Source organism: Chiloscyllium plagiosum, unplaced genomic scaffold (assembly GCF_037043375.1).
Source record: "Chiloscyllium plagiosum isolate Xiang-an unplaced genomic scaffold, Cpla_swu_hap1 HiC_scaffold_10, whole genome shotgun sequence".
NCBI classification, from domain to species: domain Eukaryota; kingdom Metazoa; phylum Chordata; class Chondrichthyes; order Orectolobiformes; family Hemiscylliidae; genus Chiloscyllium; species Chiloscyllium plagiosum.
This window is the reverse complement of record NW_028270148.1, coordinates 109,773,611-109,800,941: the sequence shown is the minus strand read 5'-3', so window position 1 is coordinate 109,800,941 and position 27,331 is coordinate 109,773,611. Positions and strand designations below refer to the sequence as shown.

The 27,331-nt window shown below is 38.7% G+C and overlaps 1 protein-coding gene across 9 annotated transcripts in view; it reads left to right on the top strand.

Moving 5' to 3' along the window:
- The window catches only part of pak5 (p21 protein (Cdc42/Rac)-activated kinase 5), a 212,078-nt gene that overhangs the window by 156,542 nt on the left and 28,205 nt on the right, over positions 1-27,331 (top strand). For 8 of the 9 annotated variants that reach the window (XM_043696601.2, XM_043696600.2, XM_043696597.2 and 5 more), the window contains 2 exons: positions 5,953-6,759; positions 25,537-26,001. In XM_043696601.2, the coding sequence (XP_043552536.1) occupies positions 5,953-6,759; positions 25,537-26,001 (1,272 nt within the window). The remainder of the gene's footprint in view (positions 1-5,952; positions 6,760-25,536; positions 26,002-27,331) is intronic. The other variant, XM_043696602.2, reaches the window with a different exon arrangement.

Sequence of the window (27,331 nt, the reverse complement as noted above, 5' to 3'; positions counted from 1 at the left end):
AAATGTAATGCTGCTGAGATATTGGGCATACATTAGATTTATTGCTTCAACACCATGGTTATGTCATTATAACATAACATGTTAAGTGAATTTGAAATATGTAACATGAAAAATTGCTTTTTTAAAACCTTATTCACTCCCATTCCCTATTGCTGTCATATTATCAGGTTTTCTTCTGTACTTATTTAATAGTTTTTCCCATTGGAGAGAAGCAGAATTCCTGCTATCATTTCTATCAACTAGCCTGATACATTTATTTCTTCACTTAATCTTGTTTAACATGTTACACCTGCATAATTAAGAAATTGAACATTAAGCTGTGTTTTGGATTTTTCACTGACTGTGTGAAGCTTTGACACCCTGTTCAAGCTGTTTCAAGTATCCAGAATGTTGATTATCTGTAACTGAAAAGAGGGATCTGCTGAAACAGATTCCTTTATTCGCAGTGATATGGGTTTTGAGAAAAATCGAGGCAAACAAGTATACACTGACAAAAAACGTAAAAGGATTGACAGAAAAAAAAATACTCTGAAGATACTAGAAGGAACAGAGGAATTGTGTTTTCTTTTCAAATCATTTTATTCAGAGATGTTATTACATACCTCTAGAGCAGATGAGATTTGAACCGAGACACCTTGATTCAGGGATAGGGACACTACCACTGCACCACAAGAGCCTCTTCCAGAGGAATGAGATGTTGGTCATTCTATTCGCTTGCCCACAAATGGAATGAGACCTAGATTGTAACCACATTCTCATGTTTTGACAATGGATCCTTTTTATCTCCTTTGCAAAAATGTATTCATTTTTATGTTTTAACTTGTGGATTGACTAGCACATATCGCTTAAATCACCAACAGTTCATTTTGGGTACAAATGCTTTCATGGAAGCTGTTTTTCTTAAAGTGCACAAGAACTTCTAGAAAGAAACTGTTTTCTTGGCATTATCTGAACTTGGGCATTAAAAGACAAGAGGACAGTATTCTAATTCACTGCACTACAGTTCAGCATTCAGTTTATAAATTAGTAATGAAAAACAGAAGAAGCTGAAACTGCTTTGGCAAGCAACATTGGATGTTGCAATTAAATTGTATCTGAAATCAATAACAACACATTGAGAGAATAATACAAACCCATTAAAATTAATTAAATTGTGATTGAAACTCATTAAGTAAAACTAAAGAGATATTTTCCATTGTGGTGGTTTTGCTCAGCTTAGTTTAAAATGATGGTGAAATTTTTTTTTAAATTGGGAGAATGTCGCTACTGTTTTCATGATTTGAAGACACCAGTGTTGGACTGTGGTGTACAAAATTAAAAATCACACAACAGCAGGTTATAGTCCAACAGGTTTATTTGGAAGCACTAGCTTTTGGAGCGGTGCTCCTTCATCAGGTGATTGTGCTGATCACAACCACCTGATGAAGAAGCAGCACTCCGAAAGCTAGTGCTTCCAAATAAACCTGTTGGACTATAACTTAGTAGTTAAAAATCACACAACACCGTTTTCATATCCCTAGATCAATACCATGCACAGCAGCATTGTTTTCAGCATTATTTGCATGACAGCCAAGTGTTTTTCTAACTTTGTTCTCATCCTTCCAGTAACCCTCAGCTGCAACTCAGAAAAGCTTTGCTCATTTCTCTTGGTTTTCTCATTTCCCAGCTTCATTCTTAGCCTGTCTAATGCACTAAAGAAGAGCCACTCCTCTGAGGTGTGCCTTTCACATCAGATGATAAGCAGAGTGTCTGCTTGACCTTTCCAATGGATAAGAAATCTGCCACTCTTTGAACAGGAGCTGGGGTCCTCTCCCTGAGGCGTGGCTTGAGTTTAGACGTAAAATTGTAATTAAGACAGATTATCTGATCATTTTCTCACTGTTGTTTGTAGGATCTGTTACAAACCTGACACACAAAGAAGGAAAATAATGGAACTGTGCCATAAATTGCAGCATATAAATGGATAATCTCACGCCATTGTTTTCAATCATGAAATGCCATGCTTGTTAATAATTAGCCTCAATTTTTCTCCACACACATGCATGATTTAATTGCTGCTATTTTATCACTGGACGAAAAGAATGGAACTGGTGATGCAGGCTGCATTGAACAGATGTGTGGCAGTTAAGACATGGCCATTTATTCTGTTGGAAGCAGATAACATCTCAAAATGACAACCAGCCATACAATACCAGCAATAAATTGACAGTCTTAGACTCTGCGAATAAGTTGAGATTCATTTTTGGAGGAATTTTTTAAGGTTGGAAAGGTCAACTTCTACACTGACATCAGTAGTATTTTTATTTTTACATACTAGCGAATCTCCCATAGTATTACACAGGGGTAGTCTTGCTTCTGACCATGATCATCATTTTTAGTGTGACTTCTTGTGCAGGTTTGAATGGTGCTGTCTGGGAATTGAGAGTCCATACCAATACTGTTAAAAACAGTACCTCCTGCACAATTTGTCAGCAATAGTTTAGAATTCTTGGGATCGATTAAAAAAATTCATTCTCACTTGATTGTCATGGGGTCTCGGTATTATTTTCCATGTTGAAAACTAAACCCCTCTCGTGCTTTCTTGTAATGCTTGTTTTGTGCCTGTGACCCAGAATTTGGCTACTTTCAAATCACTTTAGTTTTATGTTTTTCTTGATATTGTCAATTTTACCTATATGGCTGCATACTTCACTGGATCACAAATCAGCATGATTTGGGAATTAAATTGATAGCCTGATTGGTTGAAATTGTAACTTTTTATTCAATTTCTTTTTGCTGGAATCTTGTCAGATGATCATGCAATACAATTGGAATTTTAGCTAATGAGAAAGGATTAGTTTCTTTTAAAGCTGCAGGCTGTTTTTATGCATATCTTAAACATATGAGTCTGGGTGGGATATTCTCCGTAGGGTCATTGTGGACTTTTTGGGCCAAATGGCCTGTTTCCATATTGTATGCATTTAATGTGTAATATGTATCTACAAAACTTCTGAATGAATATAGATTTTTGGGTCATTCATAAAGAATCTTCTCTGTTAAAGTGGAGTGCTTTCCCCAAAAGAACCATATTTTATATCTGATTTTAGGTGATAAATATAACTCTGTAATCATACAAATTTGACATGTGACATTCTTAAAATGTGCTATCTATTACCAGTGCTACGCAGAATGACTATATCCATTATCTTTATTGATGTAGTTTAAGTATAATCCTACCTTATACAATGTTAACAACATTTCAAAGGAAATGAATTGCAACAGACCAACCTCAGCATACTGATTCTATCATCAAACTTGCAATGGTAAATTGCCAGTTGAGGATTGTTTGTTGAAGTCAACCATGTTTTGAGGAGGCAGTGGTATTATGGTATTGTCACTGGACTAGTAACTCAGAGGCGAAAGTGAGGACTGCAGATGCTGGAGTCAGAGTAGATTAGAGTGATGCTGGAAAAGCATCGCAGGTCAGGTAGCATCCGAGGAGCAGGAAAATAGACGTTTCATGCAGGAGCCCTTCATCAGGAATGAGGTTGGGAGCCTTTGTGATGGAGAGATAAATGGGAGGGAGGTGGGGCTGGGGAGATGGTAGCTAAGAGTGCAATATAGGTGGATGGAGTGAGGGATAAAGGTGATAGGTTGGAGAGGAGCGTGGAGTGGATAGGTGGGAAGGAAGATTGGCAGAGCGCTTTAGGGAACATCTCCAGGACACCCGCACCAATCAATCCCATCGCCCTGTGGCCGAACATTTCAACTCCCCCTCCCACTCTGCCGAGGTCATGCAGGTCCTGGACCGCCTCCATCGCCACTCCCTCACCACCCGACGCCTGGAGGAAGAACGCCTTATCTTCTGCCTCGGAACACTTCAAACCCAGGGCATCAATGTGGACTTCACTAGTTTCCTCATTTCCCCTCCCCCCACCTTACCCCAGTTCCAACCTTCCTACTCAGCACCATCCTCATGACCTGTCCTACCTGCTAATCTTCCTTCCCACATGTCCGCTCCACCCTTCTTTCCGACCTATCACCTTTATACCCACCTCCATCCATCTAGTAACTCCAGAGGTCCAGGCCGATGTTTTGGGGACTAGAGCTTGAATTCCACCATGCTAGATGGTGAAATTTCAGTTTGTCAAAATCATGAATTACAAGCTGTTTTAATTAACAACATGTAACTGCAGTCCATCTGGTTCACTAATGGCCATTAGGGAAGGAATTCTGGCATCCTCACATGGTCTTGCCTGCATGTGATTCCAGATAGACAGCAATGTGGCTGATTTTTAATTTCTGTCTGAAATAGCTTAACAAGCCACTCAGTTCAAAGTTAATTTAAGATAGCAACAAATGCAACCTTGCCAACGATGCCCATATTCTGTGAAAGAATAGAGAAGTGAAACTCTTGTTAGGACAGACCATCTCAACAGGAGAAAGTGAGGACTGCACATGCTGGAGATCAGAGCTGAAAATGTGTTGCTGGAAAAGCGCAGCAGGTGAGGCAGCATCCAAGGAGCAGGAGAATCGACATTTCGGGAATGAGCCCTTCTTCAGGAATGAGGAGAGTGTGCCAAGCAGGCTAAGATAAAAGGTAGGGAGGAGGGACTTGGGGGAGGGGCGTTGGAAATATTGCATATCTTAGCCTGCTTGGCACACTCTCCTCATTCCTGAAGAAGGGCTCATGCCCGGAACATCGATTCTCCTGCTCCTTGGACACTGCCTGACCAGCAGATCATCTCGACAGCCTTTCTCCTAACTTGGGTCAAGGCATTTGTATCTTTTGAAGACAAGATACAAAGGGCTATTACTACAGCATTCTAATCACAAAATTTTATGCAGTAACATGAATTTGAAAACCCTGGACAGAGTGCAAGGATCAAGTAAATGTGCAATAGAAGTCTTAAATGAAACGCATTCCGTTGTTTTACAGGGCTGTTTTAGAAACTGATTCATGTGTGCTCTGCATTTACATTTGAAGAATGGCTAATGGGCACTTAATTCTTGTTGACAAATTGAGCCAAAAATAAGTTTGTGTACATTTCTATGTCTAGTGAATATAGCACTTTGTAAAAATTTTCTTAATTGCAAATGGTATTAAGAAAAATTAGTGCTGCCCTCATATTGAAATTTGACATTTTAAGCTGCGAATGGTTGGTTGGTTTCAGTATAATCTGGCGAGGGGTGTGGTATTCTTCCCATGTAATTCTAATTTGGTCATTTTCTACTGTAATAAGGAGTAATCTAAAAATTGAAATTAAGAAGGATGAATAACTGAAGAGATTTATTTCTTAACATTTAAAAAATTACCTAGCAAAAATTATTCAGTAATTGAATTACCTTCAAGATTATTTTGAATGTTTCACTCATATGATCCTACAGAAAATTTTTGACAGATGGGATATTATATAGGAACAGAAAATGCTAGAAATACACTGCAGGAGCTGATGTCTGATGTGTTATTTATTTCCAGAAATTTTGTTTTTTTTTACTTCACATTTTCAGCATTTGCGGTTTTTAGTTCTAGACCAGATTTCAGGGACCAAAGGGAGAAAAGAACAATGTCAGTTTGGAGAGAGGTCCATCACTACACTTCTTTTTAAAAAAACATTACATCCAGTGAGTTCCTGATCTTCCATGTTTGCCCTTTACTCAACCCCCATCCTGATTGATCAGAATTGAGTCTCATTTACCACTGTATTGGCAGTTCTTAGTGAAATATTTGAGACCAAATGGGAAGGAGTAGGTGGATAAAACAGCCAGATCATGCAACACAGATGGATCAGCAGGTGCCACATTTTAAAATAATATGGGGAGAGCAATTTTAATTATTTACAAACCTTTTTTCTTAGAGAAGCATAAAGATTGTTCTAAACAGCAGAATACATTAAAGCACTGACTATCATATTCTGAAATCAAGCACGATTTATCCTCTGTCAATAATAACTGGTTTATTTTTTGTTACAGACTATAGTCAGAGGAAACAGAGCATGGAAAGACACCTCTTTAAATGGCCTATTGGAGGAGTTCAATGATATTTCTGTGACTCGCTCAAACTCTCTACGTCGGGAGAGTCCTCCTGCTCCACCACAGAAAAGTTCCAACCATAGCCTGTGCAGTCCAGAAGAAAATGGCTACGGCCATTATTATCTCAGACAGTCACATGATATTGAATCTTCAAAAGATTTTACAACAGGGAAATGCAAAGAACAGAGCAATCATACAGAAGAATGGGACAGACACCACAGATATATCAAAGCTGCTCAACAAAATGGCCAGGATTCTAACAAAGTTCGGTCTGTAGAAACATATTACTTAGAAGACAGTGTACACAAGGCAGATCTTGGTAGATTGCCACCAGACTATTATGCATATTTGGTGTCAAAAATTAGGTCAACAGACCACATTGTGGCAAACAGGGACTCCCCAAGAGCTCAAAGCTCCCCACCAATTCACAGGAGACACCTACAAAGTACACCTTCTAGAACTGCACAAAGAGAAATTCCCAGGGAAAAATTGGAATACAAAGAGAAAGATTGGGATCCAGAACACCAAAGGGAAGATTTGGACAAACGACCAAAGTCATCTTATGTCATACAGACAAGTCCTCAACCAACTATGAGACAGAGATCAAAATCAGGATCTGGACTGCAGGAACCAAGTGTGCCATATGCTGCCAGTGCATTTAAGTCAACACATCCCACTGGACATGCATATAGTTCATACACATATCCCAGGCTGTCTGAGTCGACGGCTGTATCATGCATTCCGAAGGTAAATGTCACTTTCATATTCAAACCTTCAACACTTGTATTCACTTCTGCATTCCATCACTGTTTGGCACTGTGTGGTTTGATTTATTTGGATCGTCATTCTCCCTAGTTGCAATTTAACACACTCACTACTTTTATTAGTTATTGCAAATATAATTGATCTCTTCGAATTTTAGAACTAATGCTTTTTTCTAAAGGCATGTGGTCTTAATGGCTTCACCTATTCTACAAGGAAAACACAGTCATGAAGTTAAGACACATGGTTAAGTAAGGAATGTATTCTATATTGCAAATAAAAGTAAGTGAAGAAATAAATTATCCAATCAAACCTGTGAACAACTGTCCCTCTGACTAGTTGTTCTGAGAATGCTTCAGTTTTGCCATGGAGATCAATTTTTTTCATTTTTAGCATGTTGAATGTTTCACTGATCGTTCTTGAGTTTTTGCAAATCTCAGAATCATCATTCACTTCTATTATAATTTTGCACATTCATCAATCAGTGCTGCTGTAATCTGCTTACCAGGAAATGCATGAAAGGCTCAGGCCAACAGAGCTACCAGTGTTTCCCATGTCCTTCAGAACTGCATTCCTTAATAGCATCAGATTAAGAACTAAGAGCAGGGAATTATGCTGCCAATCCAAAGCTTTACATGTCAGACTGTTTGTAATGTGGTTGAGCATCGGTTTTCATTAAAGTGTTTTAACTGGTGTTTCCATAAGATTTTCTTTTCGGGAATACAAATCACTCAGTTGTTGCCAGCTAAGATCCATTTCGTACTGCAGCTAAGAGAATGGGTATGCAATTTATAATTCAGCCTCCAGTTATTCAGGAAATAGTATTATCCAGCCTGCAGCAGTAACAGGTGGTGCTGGTAAATCAAAAATGGCGTTTAACACTGAGTTCCCTGTTGGTAAGCAATAACTGAGCATGGTATGTTGGCACAATCGATGCTACTGTTCTAGTTATTTCTGATCATGGTTACTATTGAAGCCGTTGGTTTTTAATTGAAGATCAAGTGTCAGTTTCATGGGTAGTTACTCAAAAATGACAATAAAAGTATTGGGCTTTTTTTAAAAAAAGTGCAGAAATTCTGGTTACTAGAGAATTCCAATTGGCAGGGTCCAGGACAGAGAATATATTTGGGCCCAGTAATCAGTGTTTGGGGTGGAAGAGAGTCACTCTGTTTTGTCAGGGACCACCAGGGCTTATAATGATGTCCCTGCCCCGGCCAATTGGTATAGTGCCAAATAATACAAATTTTACTGCACTGCTGTGTTATTGGTACCTCATCATGATGACACATTTTGGTAACATAAGCTGCTTAGCTTTGTTGCTTATTTCTCCCTTCCTACTTCATTGTATTTATGTAATGCCTTTGGAGTAGTTAAAATAACCCAAAATGACTGGAGCATTATGAAACACATGTTGACACAACCATGTAGAAAAATGTGAGTTTATGGACCTTGTGCAAATATGGGAGGTAAATATTATTTAAACAGGAAAAGCTGCAGCAGAGGCACATAAATCACAGTGGAGTTTAGAAGAATGAGAGGGTGACGTTACCAAAACAAAGAAGATTCTCAGAGGGCTTGATAAAGTAGATGTGGAAAGGTTGTTTCCCTTTGTAGGGTATAACCTCAGAGTGGATGGTCACCCAATTAAGCCATGTGAGGAGAAATCTTTTCCGTGAAGGTAGTCAATCAGTGGAATTCTTCACTGCATTAGTGCTGTAGACAATGGATCATTAAACGTATTCAATGTTGAGGTGGGTCTTTAGTCAGGCAGAGAATCAACGGTTATGAGAATAAGGCAAGAAAATGGAATTGGGGACTATCAGATCATCTGTGATCTCATTGAATGATGAAGCAGACTGTATGAGCTGTATGGCTTATTTCTGCTTCCACATCTTATGGTCCTTTGGGATGTCAAGAAAGGTGACTAAAAGATTGATCATGGAGTCACAGAATTCTTACAGTATGGAAACAGGCCATTTGGCCTAACAAGTCCACACTAACCCTCCAAAGAGTATCCCATGCAGATCCATTCCCCTACCCTATTACTGTACATTTCCCATCACTAACCTACACATCCCTGAACAATGAGCAATTTAACATGGCCAAATCTCCTAACCTGCACATCTTTGGACTGTGGGAGGAAACATGAGCACCCGGAGGAAATCCACGCAGACATGGGGAGAATGTGCAAATTCCACAGGGACAGTCACCCAAGGCTGGAATCGAACTTGGGTCTCTGGCACTGTGAGGCAAAAGTGCTAACCAGTGAGCCACCGTGCCACCAGTGGATTTTAAAGCACATCGTAAAGGAGAGAGGGAGAGACAGAGATTTATAGAGAAAATTCCAAAGATCATGGCCTGGGAAGGTAAAGGCACAGATGCCAATGTTGGTACAAAGTAAATCAGGATTGGGCAAGAGACTGAAGTTGGTGAAGTGCAGAGATCTTTGGAGGGTTGTGGAGCTGCCAAGGAGGGATTTTCCAATGAGAACCAGAATGATTGTAATGCTGTTTTTAAAGTCAAAGGTATTGCCAGGTCCAGGGATCACGTTGGGCAATCAGAGTACAAAGTGTTGGGTGAATGGAACTTGGTGCATGTTAAATTGTGCGCAGTAGTATTTTAGATGAACTCATGTTTACACAGCATTCAAGGTGTAAAGTCTACTTGTCAGTCATCAGAGTACCTGAGTCTAGAGGTGACAAAATCATGGATAAGGATTTCAGCATTTGAGCTGAGATGAACTAGAAAGGAACAACATTATAGAGGTAGATGTAAGAGGTTTTGGTACAAAAGAGGATATTAGGTCAAAAACTCAGATCACAACTAAAAAGAATGAGGTTTTGAAAGTGCAATGAAGGCCTCATATTTTTTGAGGTTTGAATTTTGAAGGATTACAATTGATTTATTTCAATTTCTGTGGTGACACTTGGATTATATTTAAAAAGATTCAATGAAAGTACATTCAAATGATTTTTGAAAAAGACACCCTGGGAAATCACATTTAGTTAATTGCTTGCTCACTTTTTAGAAATCATCTGCCTGCATTTTGTCTGTACAGTGTTTAGCTAGGAGATTTGTTTGGTTTTTCATTTGGGAGAAAAAAGCCTATTAAGGAAAGAATGTCCTTATCTCCCTCCGCTTTCTGAACCCCCCTTATGATTCCAGTGTAAAACCTGATTCACTGTTCAAGAGGACGATGAAAGATTCCTTGATACTCTGTTTCCTGAGCAATTTGTATCTGCCAAGACCCCAGAGATATTTGTACTTGTCTAGTGACCTGTGTGCAGAATGCCTGATTGGCAGCCACCTGGACATCCACATCTAACCTTATTTTCTTTCACAAAGTAACCATTATTGATGAATATAATTTTTTTCTCCAGAGTTTGTGCAGAGAGAAAGTTGTGTTTTCCTTTTCAGTAAATCTGATGTATGTCTGTGTGAGATTATTTAGAGGGCTAAACATTTACGTTATAAACTGTGTTAACCCGTTTTGCATCTTTGTGGAACAAGTTTGTTTTACAATAAATCAATAATTGTGTGTTTATTAAAGAAAGCTGGTCAATGGATCATTTTATTCTAAATTTAATATAGAGAAAGCATATGATTGGCCACATTGGAACTGGGGAAAATGTTAACATTGTGGCGTGTGCCATGATGGTACTAGAGAGGGAGAGTGCCCTCCTCCTATCTCAATTGTAACAAAAGGTCTAGTTCTCCTGAAACAGTGACGAGGGTGAGGGGTGAAATTAATAATAACAAAAATAGAAAATGCTGGAGAAACTCAGATTTGGCAGTATCTGTGGAAAACAAAACTGAGTGAATGTTTCGAAACTGGTATGATTCTTCAGAATGGAAGATTAGTACTGAAGAAGTCATATTGGACTTGAAACATAAATTCTTTCTCTTTCTTTGTGGATACTACCAAACCTGCTGAGTTTCTCCAGCATTTTCAGGTTTTATTTCAGATTTCCAGCAGTATTTCTGAAGTATTTTGCTTTTATCAGAGGAGTAAAATTGGTGGTTAACACAGGAAGTTCGTGGCAGGAAATTTCCTCAAGCACAATATGTTTGACAAACAGTAAAATAAATTCGAGGCAGTGGAGGCATCAAATTAGATATTGGGGAAAGGTTTAGGAACTCGAAAATGCTTCAATGTTGTGAAGATATTAAAATTTGCTCTCAAATGCCCACCTGTGAACCATACAAATAGACACACTCAGAAAACCTTGAAGTCCCCATTTTCTACTAATAATGAATAATTCAGTAACCTGTTTCTATCTAATTTATTATAACTCAGTGCTATAATAAAAATAACTATGATAATCTACAGCTGAAATAAAATGTTACACTTTGCCTGTTCATGGAGCAGTATATGTTTCTACCAAAAAAGCAGAACACTGCACATGCTGGAAATATGAAGTAATTTAGAAAATGATGGAAAATTTAGCAGGCACCATCTATATGGAAAGACAGACAGAGTTACCATTTCATGAGTATGACCTTGCATCAGAACCAGGAACAGTTAAGATATAATAGATTTTGAAGAAGGGTTGGATGGGATACGGACAATGGAATGTCCTCAAGTCCAGCCAGAAAGATAACATAGAAGAGCTGGAAAAAGTGGCAACTTCACCAGTCTGGATTAGCTGCGTGGTAACAGTGGAACAAACCTGGAAAATGAGAATATACATAGATCTAAAGGATCTCCATAAAGCTTAATATCTCAACATCTCAAATGCCAGCAATTGGAGGAATATTTCCACAATTTGCCAAGATTTAGATGTTTACTTGTATCAATCTGAAGGATAGTTATTAGCAAATTACACAAAGCAAACGTTTTCTAACTGTATTCTAATTGCCATTAGGAAGAAGCAAATGGCTGCAAATTCACTTAGCTATTTCCACTGCTCTGGAAGAGTAGCAACACAACACAAGATAGTTAGTGATCTCCCTGGACTGGAAGCTATTTGTGGCTCATCTGCTACTCTATGGACGTGGAAACACAATGGAAGAGCCCAACAACAGATCATGATCAGAATCTAGAGGGACTGCAGAGAGGTTGCCAGTTGAGCCTGAAGTTGAGTGAGAGAAAGATACAATCATATGGTTTCAAATATATTCAATTGAATCATACACAACAGCAAAAAGACATTGTCCAGCTCCTGACAAGGTGAGAACTGTAGCTGAGATGCAGCAACCAATAGGTCTAAAAGCAGTACAATGATTTGTTGGATTGTGAACTGAGACAAAGTTCTTGCCTAAGTTGTCATCAGATTATGAACCTCATCACAAGGTCACTGCCAAAGATGTGCAGTGGTACTGTGGCACAGAACAAGAGAATCAAAAAAACTGATGATAATGTTAGTGTTGAGGTCTGCGATGTCAATGATGAAGTCACCTTGCAATGTGATGCCAGCAACCTATATGCAGCAAGAACAAGATGCTGCATTGGTGCCCCGGACTTTAATGCAAACTGAATGACACTACACTCAGTGTGTCTGGCTTTTGTCTTTGCTTGTAAGCGTTTTAACCAATAACCTGTTTAGGAGAGACAAAGTAACAGTGGAATCTGACTACAAGCCACTTCAAAGCATCTTCCTCATGCTGCTTCTATCTGCTGCAAAGAATATTACTTTAATTACAAAACACCATTTGAACATGACACACAAGCAGGGGTACAGATGAATGTTGCTGACATTCTGTTGAGAGTGATACTGAAGAAACTTGAAGGTGCTAAAATAGGATGTGCAATCTTCCAGATTCAACATGAAGCAATGTTCTGGAAGTCATCGACTCCGCAGATATGTTGAACCTGAAAGACACAATTAATGCAAATGGTGCAATAATGTGCAACCTTACAAGTGCTGCAGGTGGTAGTGATAAAAGAATGGAGAAAGTGAGGACTGCAGATGATGGAGATCAGAGCTGAAAATGTGTTGCTGGAAAAGCGCAGCAGGTCAGGCAGCATCCAAGGAGCAGGAGAATCGACGTTTCGGGCATGAGCCCTTCTTCAGGATAAAAGAATGGCCTGAAATCATCAAGGACTCACCTATTGCTATTAAGAGATTATTGGTATACAGAGATGAACTATTAGTCCAGGGTGTCATCTTGTACAAAGGAAATAATATTATCCTAAAGGAAATGAGAAAAGAGATACCGAAGCACATCTATGCAAGCCATTGAGGTATTGAATCTAATTTGAGGAAGGCAAAAAATCTGCTCCACTGGCCTATCGTAAACAATGAAATAAGAACCACATCAGCCAGTGCATCACTTGTATAAATGCTACGCTTGTTGGTCTAGACTTGATGGGCCAAACAGTCTCTTCTGTACTACATGGTTCTAAGCCAGCAGAAGAGCTGCTTATTGTACAAGACATCCCAAACAGAATATGGCTGAAGTTTGGATAGACGTCTTCACTTTTGCAAGAAATTATTATCCTGTTATTATCATCATCTATCATGACCACTAGGAATCAGACCAGCTGATACCAATTATCAGTGAGAATATAGATGCCTGAAAACACCGTTCAGTCATTACAGTATTGTAGACATTGTGACGAGTGACAGTGACCCTCAAGCTACAAGTGAAGAATTCATCTCCATCATAAAGTAGGCATGAATGACAAAATCAAGGTGAAATGACAGAGAACCAAGTTTAACTTTGAGATGCAATTCAGTGCAAGAGCTCAGCATTGAAGAGGCCACCAGAGGGCAAACATTAATAGTCAACAACAGTCAACCCAAATGGCAACATGGGGCTTCTGAACTGCAGTTGTCACCTCAATCATATATGGTGAACGTGAACAACCTGACATGTTTTCAAAACCATGGACATCTAGATATAAATAGAGAAGCTGTTTTCTCTCAGATCGGAAAGAGGTTATTTCACCACCTGCACAGAGTACAAAATGACTATCAGTCCCAGAAGTTCACCATTCCCCAGGAAAAAAAAAGCAACAAATGGATCAGCACCAATCAATCATAGCAACAGCACTCATCACAAATGACCTCCTGGAGAAGCATCATCACCCTGGGAATTAACATTAACTTGGGAACAAACAAATAACAGAGTAATAGCCGACGACAATGCTTACGGATGCCATTAAGAGACCTCCACAATTTTATGCTTCTGTACACAACACCTGTGTAGGAACTGACCAAATGGAACTGATTAGAGTGAACACTGTTACTGAACGATCACTTACTTTTTGAAAAAGTACACATCTTGCAAAGATATTTTATGACTCAAATTTTATGCAAAACACTTATTTTTAAAGTTTCCTATGTGTTGTATTTCTTTGAAATTAAAAAGTTTTGCTGTTATCACAAGAGGAAAAGATGCAGTTGACACTTCTCTGCTGTGAAAAGGAGACTTAATGGGATATTTCCATGTGGAAAATATTGGAAGCTGTCACTAGCCAATTTAGTTCTACACTCAAATCTTTTTTTCTCAATTTCTAAAATTATGTATGGATTGCCACCACATACATGACAATGACTTCTCACTAAAACATCAGAATGTTAGGGTAGTTACATGATTTGGAAATAATAGCAGTTATGTTTTTCTATTGGTAGAGGCTGTGAACAAAACATCACTTGCAAATGTAAAATAGAGAGATATTGTATTTTACTTATGTTCTGAGTTGCATGGCTGATAGTGGCATCAGTGGAATTAGGGAACAATTAAGCCTAGTAATATTGTAATTAATCTAAAACTTGTGATATATATTCAAATCTGATCAGTCTTTTCCCAAGGACAGTGCACCTTTGCTTCAAAGGTTTTTGAATATTCTTCTGAAAAGTTTAAATTCTCCCCTCCTATCCGGAAGGTGCCTCAGTGGGGTAATACATGTGAACATACAAATTAAGATCAGGCCTAGGTCACTTGAACACTCAAGCCTACTCCATCATTTAATTAGATCACAGTCCCAGCAGAACTTTTCATTTCATGCCTCCCCTTATTTAACAAAATCTATCTGCCTCTGTCTTCAAAGTGTTCAAAGTCTTTGTTCCCATCACCTTTTCAGGAAGACTGTTCCTAAGACTCATGAGCCTTTGTAAAGGAAAAGAAATTCTTTTCTCTGTTTTAAATAATGTTCGACTCTTTAATTTTAAACAGTGTCCCCTATTTCTTTATTCTCATTTTTATGGATCTGTAGATACCAGACTCCTTACTTTGCTCTATTTAAATAGGCACTCATCATATGAGTTAAATGGTGAGTGAAATGGTGCCATATTGATATTTGATTCGCTCTTCATCTTATGTACTCTTATTGTCAACTGCAGTGACTGGATAGCATATAGGTAACAGAAACCCTACATTGCTTTATTCTCCCCTTATCCATTTCTTAACCTCCTACACCCACTTCTCAATTTGAGTAGGAGATAAGCCACAGCCAATTATATTCAGCACCCTGGCCCAGCTATGAGCTGCAGGAAATGCTTGAGGCGTTAAGTGCTGTACTCTTATTCCTATCATCTAATTCAGAATACACAAGAAATCCAAGTTGCTGCCCTTCTGGCCTTTGTAATTTAGTTGCAAAGTTTCAAAACAATTGGTAAGTGTGTGGAAAAAGAATATATAAAGTGGATTGACCAATTGCTTTGAATTTGGACACATCTTTCAGATCTTGAAACCACTAGAATACATTTTGAAAATCAGGCAAGTAAACAAGAACTGCTCTCAAAAGCAAACTAATCACTCATCCCGTTTTATGTTTCCTTTCTTTTCTCAAACTTGGTGTAATTTTTCAGGACAGGAAACTTTCAACTCCATTGACAGCAGAATGAAGATAATTTTGAGATTAGACTGTACTCTAAATAATTTTTAAACTGACATGGTCAAGTTAAATTGTGCGTGGGATAATTTATCTAATACAGTCATTATTTTCCTAAACCTTTTCATTTTCCTTTTTATACTTGCTAATTTTACTCTATGGAGTGTTTTGTCAAGGAGAGGATGTAGTGACTGGTGCTGAAACTGGATTTTAGTTAATTTGCAACACATCAGTGCATAAAACACTTATCTGTGTAGGGAAAATAAAAGTATTCCTAATTGACTAATGATTACTTTCAAACATTTTGTAAAAATGCATTTACTTTGTGCAAATTGAAATGTTGACTCAGAATGAAATCATATATCTATGCATTGAGGATATCTGGTGTACATTTTTAAATGTAGCATTAATGCTGGACTTCAAAATGTTACATTCATCCATGCTCTAACGCTTTCACATTTAGCTGCTGGTGAAATTCTGCTCCATAAGATCATTTTTTAATGCCTTTTAGAGTTTTCAGACAATGTTTAAAATGTCTTTATCTACAGAATGCGATAACTGGTTAGGTACTTAATTTTGAAAGGAACTGAATTGTGTTTCACTGCTCATGTGGAAAATACTTTCCTTTTATGGAGCATGGTTTCAAACCTGGCTTGGACTTGCAGTTAGGATGGATAATAAATTCTGGCCCAGCAGTGAAACTTGCATTTTGTATACAAACAAATGCAGGTAGTTAGAAATCTGAGCAGTTGAATGCTTATTGCTCTGGAAATTTTATTCATGCACCTTTTTTCCCCAGAAAAAGCCCTGCTTAATCTCTATTAAACAGAACTGGAGATATGACCATATCATAGATACATGCCCACTAGAAAGTCATGGATACTGTTCTTGAATGCGTGTCCAAAGAGTAAATACAATGAGGCGACATCACCAGTTCAAATGGTTCTTGTCCTCGTGAAGCTGTTGTTAGATATAATCAAAACTTTAAGAATCTACTTTTAAAGGGAGGCACATCTGTGGAGAAGATGTCATAATAAAGTTGTGTTTGTGTGTAATCAATGAAGCATTAGTTAGTAAAAAGTGAAATCAAGCTTAAACTGAGACTGTTCAACTAAATATTCGTATACTGCCATAGTTGCTTGTATCTACTTTTCATCACACAACATTGGAACTACAAAGAAGAAAAGAAACAGCTATTTTAGAGGAAGTTTTTGTCTTTAATTTAACATTAAAATACCAAAAATACTGATATACAAAACTACATCCAAAACCAATAAATAAATAACAAGTATGCTCAAGCTGCTTAAAATAAGACTTGTGTATTGTAGGTTCTGAATTCAGAACTATTTACTTACATATATTGTCAAATTTTTATCCACCATTCTTGCTCTTATTTTTGTGAAACTTGGAACTATTATGTATTTCCATTTGCAAATTACTGCTTTCAATGTAAGTAAATTTTTTAAAATATCAAATTTCCGAAACCTGGAATGAAGTTTTCAATTAAGTCACTAGATCATTTTCACAGATGGGCAGTCTGTAAGCTATATATTTAATAAGTATCTTAATAGCTCAGCAAGTATCATGTAGAAAAAGACTGCAAAATTGTTTTGGTTGTTGAGTATTTGTTTGTGATCACTACAAATGTACAAAGTAGTCATCCTAGTAGCTACTGTCCATTAAGTTAACATTTTAAGGTGTATTGATATTAAAACACAGTATTGTACAATGATGAAAGTTATTAGTGTGTAACTGAACATTGGGAACAGTATCTGAAGGATGGTGGGAGCACTAACAAACAGTAGTGCTGACTAACAAAATAGATTATCAAGGCGGCACAGTGGCTCAGTGGTTAGTACTGCTGCCTCATAGCACCAGGGTCCCAGGTTCGATTCCAGCCTCAGGTGACTGTGTGGAGTTTGCACATTCTCCCTGTGTCTGTGTGGGTTTCCTCCATGTGCTCTGGTTTTCTCCCACAGTCCAAAGATGTGCTAAATGTGTGGCCTAAATGTGCCCATAGTGTTAGGTGCATTAGTCAGAGGGAAATGGGTCTGGGTGGGTTACTCTTCGTACGGTCGGTGTGGACTGTTGGGCCGAAGGGCCTGTTTCCACACTGTAGGGAATCTAATCTTAAAAAAAATGTTAATATGGAGATGACATAATAAATGTAAAGTCACGTGTATTGCTTTATTTAAAAAAAAACACATGGAGCAATATACATTTGAACAGAGGTTTTGATCTTTAATCTTCTGGATTGAAATAACAGTAGAGCTAAGTGAAAGTTACTTAGTCACTTTACCCATTAAATTTCAATCATGGTGTTTTTACTTTTGCAGCATAGGCTATGGTAACACATGGGGAATTTTAGCCATATGGGCTGATCCTAGAGGTTGGTAAACATGGTATTTCATGCCACTGCCCAGTGTTCCAATTTGTTGGAATTATCTCTTCTCGGGCCATTTTTGTTCCAGAGGTGGAATGGGTGTTGGCAGCACTACCTGCCAAGAAAGCAAATGTGCATAGAAGTGGCCTTTCGGCAGGGAGCTACTACTCCAGACAGGTTGCTCTAATTTTCCAACACTTTCTTAGTCCCTGGTCAGGAAATGGCAGAATTAAAGATGCCTTCTGGGCTCCACACAACTTCCTTGGATATTGCCAACCCTAATCTCTCTGTCTGTCAGCATTGATACCTATTGGTAATCACCCTCTATCACCAATCTTACTTAGGACTACTTCCATTATATCTTCAACTGTATATGGTGAGAATTTAAATGATTTTGATCATGGTCGTGCTTAATCTTTATTGAATATTCAAATATAGTTTTGGAATGTCTGCCACAATGTTAAACAAACTTAAGTGATTTAAGCTAGAGGAAGAAGCAAGAACCTTTTTTTTTTAAAGAGAGCCTGAAGACCAACAAGGTTTAAATCAGGAAATAGCAGCCGAGGATTGGTGACTTGAGGAGTTGTAACTTTAATAGCAATGCACAATAAACTGTTATGCCCTGTCGTATTGAGACAAAAATAGTGGCCCACAAGTTGATGAAATATGGCTTCATCTCATGGCTTCTGCCTGAAGTTAGACTTGCCCTTACTTTTTTAGGCATTTATGATTTTTCCCTAACAAATTGCTGAAAGTCTAGTTTGTGATGGTGCAATCAGATGGAAACTTGAATCTGAGTGAACAGGGCAAGCAACTGCGTATTTCATTAGTCAAATTGAAAGATTGAAATTAACAGTGTAAGGACTGTGAAGGAAAGGAGTGAATTTCAGTGGAAGAATTCCATGCCATATCAGGTACAGAAAATGGAAATAAAATAGAAGAAAGGAGAGGAGAAAAAAATTTACAATGTAATGTTTGTAACGCTTCAAAACAGTAAAGACGGAAGAAATGAACCTCAACATTTATAATAGTTAATATTCAGTCCAAGAGAGATTGATTGGCAGTAACTAAGAGTTGTCACATCATTAAAAGGGTGATCAGATTGAAACCTATAAGATTTAATTTTTTTTTATAGTGAGTCCTCTCTCCAATATATATTTGTAGGCAACAGGATACCTTTAATTTAGTTGCAGGACAGTATTAATATAATTTTGCTTATACTGTCTCAGCAGACAGTATAAGGAGGAAATACTGTGGTGAGTGAAAACAGCCTGGATATAAGGGAGAAATATGAAAATGATGAATGGAATGTAATGCCCTTAGCTTTGCGGGTTCAATGACAGCATATTTAATCAGGAGGTCGGAATGACAGATGGAGACTACTATCTTTCAGCCTCCACCCACCGTTACCAACTTCCTGTCATGCTGCCAGTTGATGCCTTGGGTAATTAAGCATTAAGTAATTAATGCCTCCTCAGAATTCTTTCTGCTGCAGCTGGTATTAATCCAGCAGCGGGAAGGGTACTCACTGGGAAGGGAGCATGATAAGCCAACCTGTACAGGGTTACCTGTGGGCTAATGTGGAACTCCCTCATTCAAAGGCTGTTGGTGCCTGATTGAGGGACCAGGCATTGGGAAGTGAGGGTCTGCTGCAGTCCAGCATTCTTCCCATGCGGTCGACACTCACGTTTGGCTTGGACTCCAGTAACGAAACAAGGCCTCAGGAGGATGTCATAACAGCAGCAGTAACCACTGCCTCCCTAACTGGCTGGCAGTTCTTGGTAGGCAGCATCTCCAGCCATGAAGTCCTTGGTTCTGGAGAATCCTGATGCTGTCCAGTTAAGTGTCTGAGTGGCACACAATGCAACAGGACTTCCTTAAAAGTGGTGACACAGAATTCATGTCAGTACTCCAGCCAGCAGGCACAGGGCCCGTCATCTCCATTATCAAATGAAGATTGTTCAATGTCACATTGGGTTTTGCCCTTTTGATATAGGACAACCTTTCAACAGCACCTAGAGACCTTAAAAAAAAAGCTCCAAGCGTACTGGAAACCATGTTGATAGTATATAATTCCTCCGATGAATATTGGATCAAATTTTTTTATTTTAGGACAGACCTTGCATTTATATAGTGTAGAACGTTTCACATCCTCAGAATATCCCAATTAGTTATTCCTGCAGTACAGAGGTCAATTTCAGCAAAGCAAAGCCACACAAACAGCAAAGGAGTAAATGATCAAATCAATTTGTTTTCATGTTCGCTCCGGTTTAAATGTTTCTATTCATCTTGAAATTGCAATAGAATTTTTATATGCTGTTGAACGAGCAAATAGTGCCTTAGCTTAAGCAATATATCAATACTACAGTGAAGTATCATGTTCACATACATGATGTTCTCAAGTCTTTAACTTCTCATCTTTTGACTTGGAGACTGAGTGTTAAGACCATAAGACATAGGAGCAAAAATTAGGCCATTCAGCCCATCAAATCTGCTCTGCTGTCACATCATGGCTGATAACTTTCTCAACTGTAACCTTTGATCCCCAAGACCCTATCTATCTCTGTCTGAAATATACTCAATGACTGACCTCCACAGTCTTCTGTGGCAATGACTTCCAAAGATTCACCACTCTCTGGCTGAAGAAGTTTCTCCTTATCCCTGTTCTAAAAGGTCTTCCCCAGAGATCATCCCATCCAGACATCCACACCCCCAATACCTTACCCCTGTAACCATGCATTTCTCAGGAATGGTCCACCTAACCTGCACATCTTTGGACTATGGAAGGAAACTAGAAACCCACGCAGACACGGCGAATGTGCAAACTCCACACAGTTGCCAGAGGCGAGAATTGAACTTGGGTCCCTGGTCCTGTGAGGCAACAGTGCTAACCACTGAGCCACCGTGCATCACTCAAAAGTTCCTCTCCAAGTCACACGCCATCTGACTTGGCATTATATTTATTTTCTTTGTTCATCCTTGGGATGAGGGCTTTGCTGGCTAGGTAGCATTTATTGCCCATCCCTAATTGCCCAGAGGGCATTACTGCGGATCTGGAGTCACACATAGGCCAGACCAGGTAAGGATGGCACTTTCCTTCCCAAAGGACATTAGTGAACCAGATGGGTTTTTTTCTGACAATCAATAATGGATTCATGGTCATCATTAGATTCTTTATTCCAGATTTTAAAAATCGCTGTTCCTTCATTGTTGCTGGGTTAAAATGCTGGAACTCCCTTCTTTATGACACTGCGGGTATCCCTATACCCTACAGAGTTTAGAAATTCAAAGAGGCAGCTCACCAGCATGTTCTCTAAGGAAGCTTTGGATTATAATAAGTGCTAACCCAGCAAACAACACCAATCACATAAACAAATCAAAAAAAGCCCCATTTCGGATGTGTCCAGCTCATCTAGTTTGTTACATTTGTAGAAATTACCTTCAAGTCAAAAACAGTTTTATTCTATTGAGGACTGTTGCCTTCTCCACCTCAACAAAATCACAATCATTTTGCATTTGAAAAAGACCGATGTGTGCTCTTCAGCCTTTACAATTTACAGAAACAGGTTTGTGTCCTTAAGAAAGCCACCTTTCAGGGAAGCGTAACCAGTCTAGATGGGTCCATGTGTTATTAATTTACTATGTCAACTTGAGGCTGATGCTGCCAGGAAAGCGGCAGAAGGAATGAGGTGCAACACTCAATGTCAGCAACAATCATTGACTTGAAGTGATCTCTCAACAGCCTAGTTGGAATTACTTTGTTTTTCCCCCAGGGATATTCTTACACACTGCTGGAGCAGGTGGGACTTGAACACACTACCACTGTGCCACAAGAGCCCTAGCAGTACGTAGATTAATGTCAGCTGTCACTCGAACTACATATCAGTATTGTCCTTCTCTTGTCAACAGAGAGGTGGGCGGCACGGTGGCACAGTGGTTAGCACTGCTGCCTCGCAGCGCCAGAGACCCGGGTTCAATTCCCGCCTCAGGCGACTGGCTGTGTGGAGTTTGCACATTCTCCCCGTGTCTGCGTGGGTTTCCTCCGGGTGCTCCGGTTTCATCCCACAGTCCAAAGATGTGCAGGTCAGGTAAATTGGCCATGCTAAATTGCCCGTAGTGGTAGGTAAGGGGTAGATGTGTAGGGGTATGGGTGGGTTGCGCTTCGGCGGGTCGGTGTGGACTTGTTGGGCCGAAGGACCTGTTTCCACACTGTAAAGTAATCTAAACACTAGGCCAGATTTTTCTGCTTGGTGGGTGTCTCTAAAGAATCACCCAAGTGAAGCATGTAGAGGGAAGTAGATGAAATATTGCCCACACCAAAGAGGCTACAGGACTTTTGTATCCATTTAGATTATACTTGGGTGGCTTCATGACAATATTTTGTGGATTTTTTATGTTCGATATTGCTTTTTTTTATTTTGTGTATAATGGAGATCTGATCTTGCTATATTCAGCAAAATGTGGTGCCAGACCTACAGTGACACTGTCTGCTCATAACAGAAGGAGGGTTCTCCCAACAGTACTCTTCTCCTTCCTGACCCCTACCACCCCTCCCCCCCCCCCCCCCCCAACCCCAAATGCGCACACACCTTTTCCTCAGGTCATACAAAATCTTGTTACTGTTGTGACATCCAACAAAAGTGAATTGCTAAGCTGACAGAATACAGGTTTTTCTATTGAATGTTAACTTACTGGGATGAGCCCACTGATCGTTTCACAACGGTTCTAGAATAAAGTGGGGACACTACTCCTTTAATGGGAGAAGACTGGGGACAAAGATGTCTCTCCAAGTCATTACTCACACTCCACAGCATTGTGTTGTTCAATTTTCTATAGCTTTATGTGATAGATACCACGTCAGGACATAATGCAGCCTGTATTTACAAGCTATGAAAGGTTTTCCTCAGGGAGTGAATCAGTTTCAGGAATATACAACACTATTTTTTAGATTACTTGCAGTGTGGAAGTAACACTGGACACCGACCTGCCGAAGCGCAACCCACCCAGACCCATTTCCTACATTTACCCCTTCACCTAACACTACGGGCAATTTAACATGGCCAATTCACCGAACCTGCACATCTTTGGATTGCGGGAGGAAACCAGAGCACCCGGAGGAAACCCACGTAGACACAGGAAGAATGTGCAAACTCCACACACAGAGTCTCTGAACCCAGGTCTCTGGTGCTGTGATGCAGCAGTGCTAGCCCCTGTGCTACCGTGCTGCCCATTATTAATGGAAAATGAACAGTAATATGATGAAGTAGAGTCAGAAAGCTTGACATATATTCCCCTTATACTGGTTTGAAGTGCTGTACTACAATTGACCAAACCATCACAGCTTTTGTTGTAGTGTAATAGCAATATTTGAAGTTCTCTAGTAATAGCTATAAAATGTTCCTTATTTTTTCACACTTGCTTTCTGCCTGTAAATGTGGTAACTGCCTTATACTTTATACATATATATGTTTATATATGTATGTTATATACCTATGTCTGCATAAAATGATTTAATGTTCTTAAAATGGAGATTTATAATTGGGAGGATTAAATTAATTTAATCTACACTATTTCATTATAAATAATACGCCTGATTATGAGCAGTATCTAACAGTACTTACTAACGATAGTAACAAATTTCATTTACAGAATGGAAAGATGTGAATATTATTTCCACATCTTATTTTGTTTTTGTCAATTCATGAATTTTGCAAATGTGAATTTGTTTAAAGTTTAGTTTTGGAAGCTTTTACATTGCAGTTGGAAGGGGATGGAAGCACCATTCTGCTGTATATCCATAGTTAATGGTGTTAAGAGAAACAAATTGAATAAATGTTAAATGCTAATTCTAAATCATATCAGCTACAAGTTTTGAATTTGTTCCACTTCATCCATTCATTTTAACTGCTTCACACCTCATCGCATTATAGAGACAAGACAATGGAAAGGCAGCTAGGTTCCAGCACTAGTGTTTCTGGGGAAAGCTGAAAGAAGTGAGTGCGTAAAACTAGCAAAGGTAATTTAACCCTCCAGTTTTTGAGGTTTACCAAGAAAAATTACCCTTCATTCACTTAGCACAACTTCCCATCAGTATTGTGAGGGCTCTGAATTCTGGATGTGGGAAGCTACACAACTCAAACTAAAATTACATCTTATGTATAATGAGCCATGATGATTGCATCTGAATTATTTTTGTGACTTAAGTAATTCTAATCCAATAATGGAAAATGGCAAAGTTAATTTATCCAAGAACTGTGGGTATTTGTTTGTTCCCCATTCTATTTTGTCCCTGACCCTAAGCAGCGCACTTTCTATTCCAAGAAGGGAAAAGAGTTCAAAGACTACACCGATGCTGTAATGAAAACAGCTGCCAGTATGTGTAGACCAGCAACCTGTTAATTGCTTCTACTCCTTCCTTTCCTGACTGGCCCTCAGTTGTTACCTTATAATAGCAATGCAATTTAGCTTGTAATAACAGGATGCCCAAGCTTTTGGTCTCAAGCCCATTGTCATGTCGAATAGACATTTAAAGGCCATACATCATGTTTTAAGTTCTGGTTCCTGTCAACTAGTGTATGTCTTAAACAGCAGATCTATTCTTTCATCAATTCTATAGTTATTGCTAAAAATGACCCATTCCAAATTTCCAAAGCAATTAAGTTCAAACAGGACAAATCAACAAATATAAATTATAAGCGCTGAGATTAATGTTATAGAACAAATTGCAAAGTTTGGGTCTGTAGTTTGAATAGCAGTGATGCAGAGATTTAGGGGCCTGAGAATGAGATGCACAAGTCTTTGTTGCCCAGTTTGCTGTGCCTCTTCTCAGCACTGTATCAGTGATTTTCTTAATTGCTGGTTTTTTAACACGGAATTAGTCTGCACACCACCTTACGGAAGAATACTGTTACTTAGCAATTTAAATAGCAAGTTTCTGTTCAGATGGGGAATCATTCAAAGAGGCATGGTTTTTAAAATATACAAAGTTCTATCAAATGTTACATTTTGAGATAGCTAATGATTTTTTTTTCTTTCAAATGCTGATCTTTTATCAATGATCATTTTGTTTCCAGTTAGGTCCCAAATATAATGTAACCTGAGGGTATTGGACACTCCGTTTTCTCCATCTTAACAGCAGATAGCGGTGACAAATTGATGCCACAGTATTTCTCTCTGGCAGTCTTAGCATAAAGCGGCCAAATGATGTTCCACTGTAGAATTCAATTTCACAGTTCAGTTGGGTCCTTGATTACTCTGCCAAATTCAGATTAATGTGCATTTAACTAAAATGGATCAGGGGACTCTTGGCAGACAGCCAGTAGTGTTGCTGGCAATTGATAGCAGAGTTGCGTTTTATGTCCTGTCCATCCCCAAGCACTGCTGGTGAATATGATTGATTAAATTAATCAGGGGTTGTAATTATTTGCAATTGTGATACATCATGAGGCAGTGTCTAAGGCCTTCCATTCAGACTGTGTACATTTTGTCATTAAGAGGTTAGACCATGTCACTAGGGATTGTTAGGTTTGCAGCAAGCTGTTCGGTTTTAGAAAGAACATGAGCATAATTGGATTATTCGTTAGTTTTTTTTATGTTATAGGTGGATTATGAAAAACTACAAAGGGGCGTAAGTCCTCCGCTGACTTGGTCAGACACTTATCCTCGAGGACCATCAAAGCTACCTCAGTGTCCAACCAACTCCATCTACGCAACATCTAGCCATTATTTTCCATCATCATACTGCAAAACATCTCAATACCACAATACGCCGCCGCCACCTCAGTCGAACTTTCAGTACGTTAACCAAGGTGCTTACCAGTATCCAAGCTGGAGTTCGTCAACACAACAGCAACCCACACGTGTATCCCATGAGCAGTTCAGAGCTGCTCTGCAGCTTGTAGTTAACGCAGGTGATCCACGGGAGTACTTGGAAAACTTCATTAAGATCGGAGAGGGCTCCACAGGCATTGTCTGCATCGTGACAGAGAAGCACACTGGAAAACAAGTGGCTGTGAAGAAAATGGACCTAAGAAAACAGCAGAGGAGGGAACTGCTTTTCAATGAGGTTAGAGAAGACATATTTTTCATATGAGATTGTCTGTGACTGTCAAATTTGGGGAAATTTTGAATCAGTCAGATTAATTAAAATGATTTCTCTTTGGACTTAACTGACTGGATATTTTCCCTCATCAAAATTTATGTGCTAATGCAAATTGAAGGTGTTATTTCATTCTTTTCCTTTATGGTTATTGATCAATTACCAAATGTTTAGAGCTTTTAGAACTGGAAGCTTTTCTGTTTTTATGCATGGATGTTAAACTGCCAAAGCTGCAATTACAGGTTCTGAGAAAGTTAAATATAAGTGAAGCTAAATAACTTTTAGACATAACTTAAAAATGAAACTGGAAAATATTTATCACAGTTGAAATTGGAAACAATAGAATTATTTCAAGAACAATAGGTGGTTTTTAGTGTTGGTATGACTTTTAGTGTTAATGTAGAAAGCTTAAAAATTAGCAATAGCAATACTGTTGCAGCAGTTCTATTAAACATAGGTTTACTCCATTAGCAGTTCTTCTATGTAAAAGCAGAAATTTCTGTAACTTCACAGCAGATCTCTCAACTTCTGGAGACAGTTAAAAATGTTGAAACCTTTCACAAGTGTATGACCTCTAAATATTAGCTTGTTCTCCTGGCAGTTAACATATGTGAAATATGTTTGTAACACTCAATTTTTTTTTAATGTGAACATTTTTTTGCCATAGTTTAGTTTGATACCCACACTAATGTAGCTCACCAGCACACTCCTTTTCCTCAGCCCGTGGTCTTCTCAATGGACTTTATAAATATTGTCCACCAAAGTTCAGCTAGAAAAGATTTTTTCTAGAGAAAGAAAAAGGTTACAGTCAGTGTTTTAAGTTACATTTCCTTTTCTGTAACATCTTACCCCACTGTATCAGCAATCTGTTTTGGCTTCATACCCTTTTTCCACTGGCATTAATGTTTTATATACATTCCATTATTTCAGCCCATCATTGGTTTATAGAATCTCCAATTCCATTGTCTGCAAATCTCTTCCTATATATCTGCACTTCTCCCTGCACTGTCAATGTCCTTCTCAAATACTGTCCTTTCAATCTAGTTTTTAACCACTCCTTCCCCAAATCTCTCTCTGCAGGTCTCAATATTCACTTCTTAGGCTATTTTATTTGTGGGTGGGTGTGTATACACCATGGGGGGCATGCTTTTAAAAATTTTGAGATAATTCAAATATTAAAGTTATTAAGATTACTCATTTTTGTAAATGATTAAGAATCGGTGTAGGGATTACAAAAATGGAAGAAGAAATGAAAACTGGGTAATAGTACTAGGTATTGATTTGGATAACTTTGAGT